Source organism: Chrysochloris asiatica, unplaced genomic scaffold, assembly GCF_000296735.1.
Source record: "Chrysochloris asiatica unplaced genomic scaffold, ChrAsi1.0 scaffold00346, whole genome shotgun sequence".
Classification (NCBI taxonomy): Eukaryota; Metazoa; Chordata; class Mammalia; order Afrosoricida; family Chrysochloridae; genus Chrysochloris; species Chrysochloris asiatica.
In genome coordinates, this window is record NW_006408864.1 from 1706751 (window position 1) to 1714711 (window position 7961).

Sequence of the window (7961 nt, forward strand, 5' to 3'; positions counted from 1 at the left end):
GCAGTGTTTTGTTCTGTTGCACAGGGTCACTATGACTCGATGGCAACCTAGCAACAACATCAAAGGACAGGCACATGTTAACATGGGTGATGGGGCAGGCAATATCCAGTTAAGTGAGATTGAAAGAGGAAAGATGAAGATAGCAGGAGACACAGGGAGGATGTGTGCAAGAGCTAAAGGAAACAGAAGTAAATACTGTTAACTGATGACACATGGAAGGATTGCAATCACTGTAATGAAGCAAAGTATATGATCTGCTGAATGTAAAACGAATGATCTACTCTACAAACCTTCACTCAATTCACAATTAAAAAAAAAAAAAAAAGCATAATATTCAAAAGAGACCTGTTTTACTAGTTAAACTAAACTGTTGTTTGATTTTAAGGTGACTTCAGGAGGCATTAGGATTTAAGGCTTAAATATTATCTCAGGGCAACAGTTTGAGAAATCCATCCACCTTCCATGGCTTCAGAAAGTATAGGAGTTCATGAGTATTTGAAATTCTGTTCTGTTTTCCCCTTTTAGACCAGGATTCTTCTATGGAATCTTTGATCAACATGTTTAGTAACAGTAGCTCGGCTTCATGCAATTCCTCAGGTCTCAGGGCAAGGGAGTCAGTTGCTCCTAGTGGCAATTACACACACATTCCATCACCTATTTCTGACTCTCCTTCTGTTGTTGCTCCAGGCAAAACAGAGATCAATTGTCCTGCTTTGGATTGCAGCTTGCAAAGTCTTAAAGACTCCAGGCACTATGGAACAAACTAGGAGGTAGAACAGAAGCACTAAACACATTATTATGCCAATTAACTGGGATGTCCCGTGAAAGTATGACTGCAAACCTTCAAGACAAGGAAGGTGTTTGGCTGTACACTATTCTCCTTCTTGTTGTTGTTGCTGTAAATATATGTGTTACACAGCTTTTGCCAATCCAACTTTTCAGTGACTAAATATTTGGAAGTACTCCATCTCTCCTTCTTCCTGTCTTCATCTGGAAGCTCAGCTGAAACCTGTCCACTGTGGGTGACCCTGCTGATATTTACAATACTGGTGGCATAGCTTTCAGAATCACAGCAACACGTAATCCACCACAGTATGACAAACTGAGAAGAGTGGTGATAAATTCCAACTTGTGGTTGGTGTTAGGTGCCATTGAGTCGGTGCCGACTCATAGCGACCACATGTACAGCAGAACGAAACACTTCCCAATCAGTGCACATTTTAAAAGAACTTGAAGTTCAAGGTTTTTTATTTTTCCTAAAACAATAATTCATTATTTCTAGCTCAAAATGGTTCTTGATGATTTTTAAAATTTTTTATCAGCGTTCTAGAATATGTGTGACAAATCCAATGGTTTATGCACTGGACCACTCACTTCAAGGCCAGCAGTTCAAACTCATCAACTGCTCCTTGGGTGAAAGATGAGGCTGTTTGCTCCGGTCAGGTTTCATAGTCTTCAGTTGTCCTGTGTCCTACAGGATCACTCTGAGTCAGAATAGACTTGAAGACAGTGGGTATACCTGCTTTGTTATATTAATAAGGCAGTATAGTGTAGGGTGTGTCTTAAGCCAATCACTTTTAAGATATAAAAAGAGTAGATTAAGCAAGAAAGAAAACAAGCAACGATGGGGAAAGGCAGATGCCAAGTCACACGAAGATTACCAAGGAATAGAGAAAGAGGCTGGGAAGACAAGCCCCTTCTCCCACAGCTGACAGAGAAACAGTCTTCCTTCTACAGCTGGTGCTCGGAATTCAGACTTCTGTCTGTTAAAGCCGCCCATTTGTGGAATTTCTGATATAACAGCACTCGATAATGAAGACAACCACCTAAATGGTATTCTGTTAGCCTCAAAAACAAGTAGAACAGTATTCATATGCAGGTTAATACAGAGGATGCGTCAAGAAATATTAAAAGAATAGAATGTGCTAACAAGTTCTGAAAATAAAATGACTTACTTAAGTGATCCTCCAAAACTGGTATATTCCCATTTTAAATAAGAATGCTCTTCAGATATTGAAATGGATGTTAAAAGAGTTTAAAAAGATGAGAATAAATAAGTATATGGTGAATCAATGAATGAACAAAGAACACCTATATCTTAATACTTGGATTATTAAGTTTTCAATAGCTAAATACCACAGAATTGTCTGGCAACAACTATAATTTGTCTTCTATTAACTAACAATTATTAATACTAGAAGAATATTTATATTAATCATGGAGCAGTAATCTGCTTTGCCATAGCTCTAGTATAATAGAAATAACACCTCTGACTTACACTTTGTTCAGCATGCACTAGACTCATGCTCCCAGCTATGATATAGTGGTCAGTGATCATGGTTAGTCTGTCAGTGGCACCTGTTTGTCAGATTTCTCAACCAAACAAACATCTACAACTGTTTGATCCTAACATAAAAGCCCCAAATCAGACTTATCTCAAACCCTAGTTATGGACTATTAATGATTAAGAGAGACAATGTGACAGATTCTTTAGATAACCCTTATTTTTAGACAGCCACTCTGTAAGTACAAGTTTAGGAAGAGGCATTAGCTCCTAAAAAATAACGGGTAACATAATCTCTGAGTTAATTTAGCAGGATAAAATAACTCAGAGCACTAGGCAAACTATATTTAATTGTTCCTACTAAGATACCTCATAATTCCAAAAGAAAGAATTATTTTACTGAAACAATTCCATTTAACACACCATAAACTATTATTTAAAGCAAAATTAATCATGGGTAATTTTTTCAACATAAACATTTTATGGCTAGCTAGTAATATATGCCTTTCAAACAACTGAAAAAACAAAACCTGGAACATATCACTTATTACACATTACTGTTGTGACTTAAAAGAGTTAATGTACCTCCTCTAACATCTGCCTCACAACGAGAGAAGCTTATTTATCAGTGTACTTTGGTTGAATAAAAATACTCAAGAAGTAAATTCTAATAATCATTATTTAAAGGAGCTAAGATCTTTACCAAATAAGTATACCTGGGAACACAGGAAAGTGTTTATTTTGCCATCTTTAACTTTATCTTTAATACAGGACTTTTTAGATCACTGAATTGCTTACAGAAGGTATAAAATTTCATAAGAAGAAATTTCCTTATTGAATATTAATCATGATCTCTTATATTTCAAATGTAGTTTAATGTGTTAAGATCCTCTTAACCTTAGGCTCATAAGCATTAATCATTTACCCAAATATAGATATTGAGTTAAATTTTTTTTGTGTATTTACCTTTTTTCTTTTGAAGTTGAGGGTACCAGGCTGCTCCAGGACCCCATAAAACAAGCACATGATGTTGACCTTGGGTCTGTTCCACTGTTACCATAACTTTCCTTTGCTTCTGTCCTCTATAATTATATAATGCTTCTGAAAAAGAAAAATAAGTGTTTACACTGGAATTAATCTAGCACATGCGATACCATACTTTAATATCTGGTAAGTACACTGTGGGAAATAAATGGTACACCAAAATGGGTTTGTATCTTAATAATTTAAAATTAAGAAGGTAACCAAAATGTTTACCTGTCAGAATAGTGATATCAACAACTTTAAATAATGCGTGGACTAACATTTCTGGCTGAAGATGCTCCAGTTCTACAAACTTTATGATGTTCAGTTCCCGAGGATGCCTCTGAGGAAGATCTCCGAAACAGGAATGGTGTGAAGACACAAAGGCCAATAACTCTTTGAGTACAGCAGCACTAACTATACTGGAATCTAAGAAAGTAAAAAATACAAACATAAAGGATGGCAACATATTTTCTTGACAGCAAACAATATTTTCTTAGAACTGCACTTCATGCTGTAAAGTATGATTAAATGCCAAACAAGCTTTCACATCTATATAAAACATAGATCAGTTTAGATTTTAAAAAGTAAAACTTGGCATTTATAACCAATGGAAATACTTACTATGAAACAGGCGGTGTTCCCTTCCCTATTTTGTTAAAACCATTTTTCTACCAATTAATCAAGCTCAGTATTTCAACTGTTTTTTACCTCATCAACCAGCCAGTTGGGAGTATGGTGGCTCTGTAGGATAAGCACTGAGTTGCGAACCATAAGGTTGGCAGTTCAAGTCCACTAGCCACTCTACAAGAGAAAGATGATGCTTTCTGCTTCTTCAAAGATTTACAACCTCCGAAACCATGTACGGGGTGCCTATGAGTTGGAGTCAACTCAATGGTACTTAACCACCACCAGCCAATTATACCAAATCAGTTCTTAATCACTAGAGTCTAATTTGATCATATCTTCCTTAACTATCCCAACCACTGCCATTCTCCCTCAAGACCCTTGGCTTTTCACATCTGAAACACTCAACAAGCCTCCTAACTAGGTCCTCACACTATTCCTGAACATGACTTACTCCTTCCTATTCTACAGCTCTGCTCTCACCACTTTCACTGCCTGTAAAGCTATCATCCTCCCTTCTGGCTATCCAGAGCATAGGATAACCACAGCAGATCCACAGTGATTTGTCCTTCCTCTAACTCAGACAGCATTTTACCTTAACTCTCACTTGGCATTTGAACATGTGCTTCACTTACTATATTTCTTTTTCTAATTCTTTACTGAGAAATACTTTACATACAAAATGTACACATTTTAAATTTACAGTTTAATGAGGTTTACTGATTAAACTTTAATTTCCCGGAAGGAAAGGGATGCAAGCTTGAGTGCATGACCGAGTGTTGACCAAAATAAGATATTGGCATAAAACACTTAAGTACTTTCTAGAAAGCAGGACCCATCGGTTAATAGCAAAAAAACAAAGGGTGACTCTTTCATTCGCCCATTAAAACACTCACCCTCATGTATTCCTTATATCGCACTAAAACCTCATTTTTTCACTCACTCATTTCATAAATATTTACTGGTCATCTACTATGTGCTATGCATTATACCAGGTACTAGGAATTGTTAAGTGCCATCGAGTGTGTTCCAATTTATCATGATCATATATAGGGTTTCCAAGGCTCTAAATACTTATGGAAGCAGAAAGCCTCACCTTTCTCCTGCAGTTGGTGGCCTCAAACCACCACATTGGAATTTAGCAGTCCAGTGTTTATCCTACAGACACACCATACTCCAAATTTTGCCATGAGCCCAACATTGAATGAGTTAACAATCTAGAGATAGACAATAACAAACTGTGCTTAAGATATGAAAAATGCATATAAGCATGCCTAAGAAAACACCACCAAATATAACAGTTTAGGGAAACTGGGGAGGCTTTCTTGAGGGAATATTTGAGCAAGATTTTGAGGAAATGTTAAAAGGTTTTCTAGGTAGGAAATGAGATCGGCAGAAGCATATTTCCAGGTAAAGAAAAGGGGTCACAATCTTTTATGTACCACAGATGTTTGGGTAGTCTGATGAAGCATAAACCCATGATAAGAATAACAATCTATATACTAGCTTTATTAAAGTGTAATTCACATACATAAACTTCACCCTCTAGAAATGTGCAATTCAGTGGTTTTTAGCATATTCAGAGTTATGCAACTATCACTATCTAATTTTAGAACACTTTTTTAAGAGTATTTTAAAAGTGCATAAAATACTTAGGATTGCAAAGAAAATCAATTATATGGAAATACAACATTCAAAATAATTTTTAAAACTATATCATTTATGTGCCTAATTAGTACACAAGACTTGGCAGAGTAACAATTACTATAATTTCAAGATAGTGGTGAGCATAAATGATATACTCACGTTATCTGTAGCAAATGTAATGTGATGTAAAATATTTTCATTGTTAAAGTTCCACTGTAACTACGTCACCAGTTCTATTAATATTATGTACTGTTGCCTTATTCATAATTGAAGGAAATATTAAATCTCAGATAGTCATTAGTGAAATAACGATGCAATGATTTTCTTATTCAAGTTCATGGGCACCTGTAGAAGAATCGATTTTCACAGAAGAAAAAGTAGGAATCACATTTAGAAGGCTAGTGACATCAACAGGAGATGATAAATGTTAAAAACAGGAAACGACTCATGAAGGTGAAAAAGGTTATTGATTTATGAGATAGTTCAGAGGATACAATCCAGGAAACAACTGAAATGTAGAGGGTAAAGAAGAGATTAAAGATGACATCTAGATTCCTGGTATAGCAGAGGAGATGGATTAAAATAAATGTTTCAATGCTTCTAGAAACCAATTTAGATTATTTAATTCCTAAACAAAGGTGATACCACTAACAAAGGTAATTGTGGCTGTTAGATGCCTTTGAGTGGGTACTGACTCATAGTGACCCTATGCACAATAGAACAAAACACTGCCTAGTCCTGCGCCAACCTCACAATTATTGTTATATGTGAACTCATTTCTGCTGCCACTATGCCAATCCATCTTGTTGGGGGTCTTCCTCTTTTCGCTGACCCTCCAACTTTACTAAACATGATATCCTTCTCTAGAGACTGGTCCCTCATGGTAACATGTCTGAAGTAAGAGAGGCAAAGTCTCACCATCCTTGCTACTAAAGAACATTCTGGTTGTACTTCTGACAGATTCATTTTGTTCTTCTGGCAGTCCATAGTACTTTCAATAGTCTTCTCCAACACCATAACTTAAACGTATCAATTCTTCTATGGTCATCTTTATTCACTGTCAATCTTTCATACGCATATGAGGCAACTGAAAATATCATGGCTTGGGTCAGGCACATCTTAGTCCTCAAACTATCAATACTATTGCAATACATCATTTGATTTCTTGATCGTTGCTTCCAAAGAAGTGATGATTGCAGATGCAAGCAAAAGGAAGTCTTTGGCAACTTCAATCTTTTCTCCATTTATCATGATGTTAGGATTTTTTGTTTTCACTGAGGTACAATACATACTGAAAGCAGTGGTCTTTGATCTTCATCATTATTTTGAAGTCCTCTTCAATTTCAGCAAGCAAAGGTGTATCATCTGCATATCACAGGTTGCTAATGAGCCTTCCTTCCTACAATCCTGATGTCACGCTCTTCTTCACATAATCCCGTTTCTCGGATTATTTGTTCAGCATACAGACTGAATAAGTACGGTGAAAGGACATAACTCTGAAGCACACCTCTTCTGATTTTAAACTATTCAGTATCCTCTTGTTCCATTCAAACAATTGCCTCTTGGTCTGTGTACAGGTTCCGCAAGAGCACAATCAATTGTTCTGGAATACACATTCTTCGCAAAGATAATTAGTATAAGAAAAAAGAAGAGTATGAGAAAGGACAAAGAATGAGGCAACAGTGGAGGTAAGGAGAGCAACTAGAGTATAATAAAACCCACCTCCAAGCATCTCCTTCCACATACTCAATTGGTTTACCCAACCTCCTGATTCTTTCACAATATGTTTAGTATAGATATCTGGGTTCAGAAGTACATTACTTTGTCAGTAATGATCTCTATGAACTTCCATTAACGACTCTGGGCTCCACTCTTTGTCTATAAAACTTTTGGGGGCTGGGAGGAAATCCCTGATATCAAATTTTTACTTGTCCCTGTTTCAAAAGAAAAAATCATAAGGGAACATCTAGTTATTTAGAGTTCAAATAAAATAGTCTAATGCTTAGAAATGAGTTGGCTTTTGCTTTACAGATTTAATAACATTTTTTATTGTTTATATCTTATCAAATTATCAAGACTAGAATTATAAAATATGTAACACTTTAATAAAAATACAAGTACAATATGAGGCTAAGCAAAAAAGTATTGTTACAAAATTGTTGTTGTTATAGCAAAAAGATGGAGACAGCCAAAGTGCCCATCAACTGAAGAATGGATAAATAAATTGTGGTACATACACACAATGGAATATTATGCTAAGTTGAAGAATAACAAGGAAGCGGTAAACCACCACATAACATGGATGAACCTTGAGGACATTATGCTGAGTGAAATTAGTCAGTCACAAAAAGAGAAATACTGTATAGGACCACTACTGTAA

The 7961-nt window shown here is 36.0% G+C and overlaps 1 protein-coding gene across 1 annotated transcript in view; it reads right to left on the reverse strand.

Moving 5' to 3' along the window:
* The window catches only part of LOC102831585 (protein FAM35A-like), a 65333-nt gene that overhangs the window by 34552 nt on the left and 22820 nt on the right, over window positions 1–7961 (reverse strand). Inside the window, exons 3-4 of the mRNA XM_006875925.1 lie at window positions 3542–3736; window positions 3251–3385 (exon numbers count right to left, since the gene is read on the reverse strand). Coding sequence (XP_006875987.1) covers window positions 3251–3385; window positions 3542–3736 — 330 coding nt within the window. The remainder of the gene's footprint in view (window positions 1–3250; window positions 3386–3541; window positions 3737–7961) is intronic.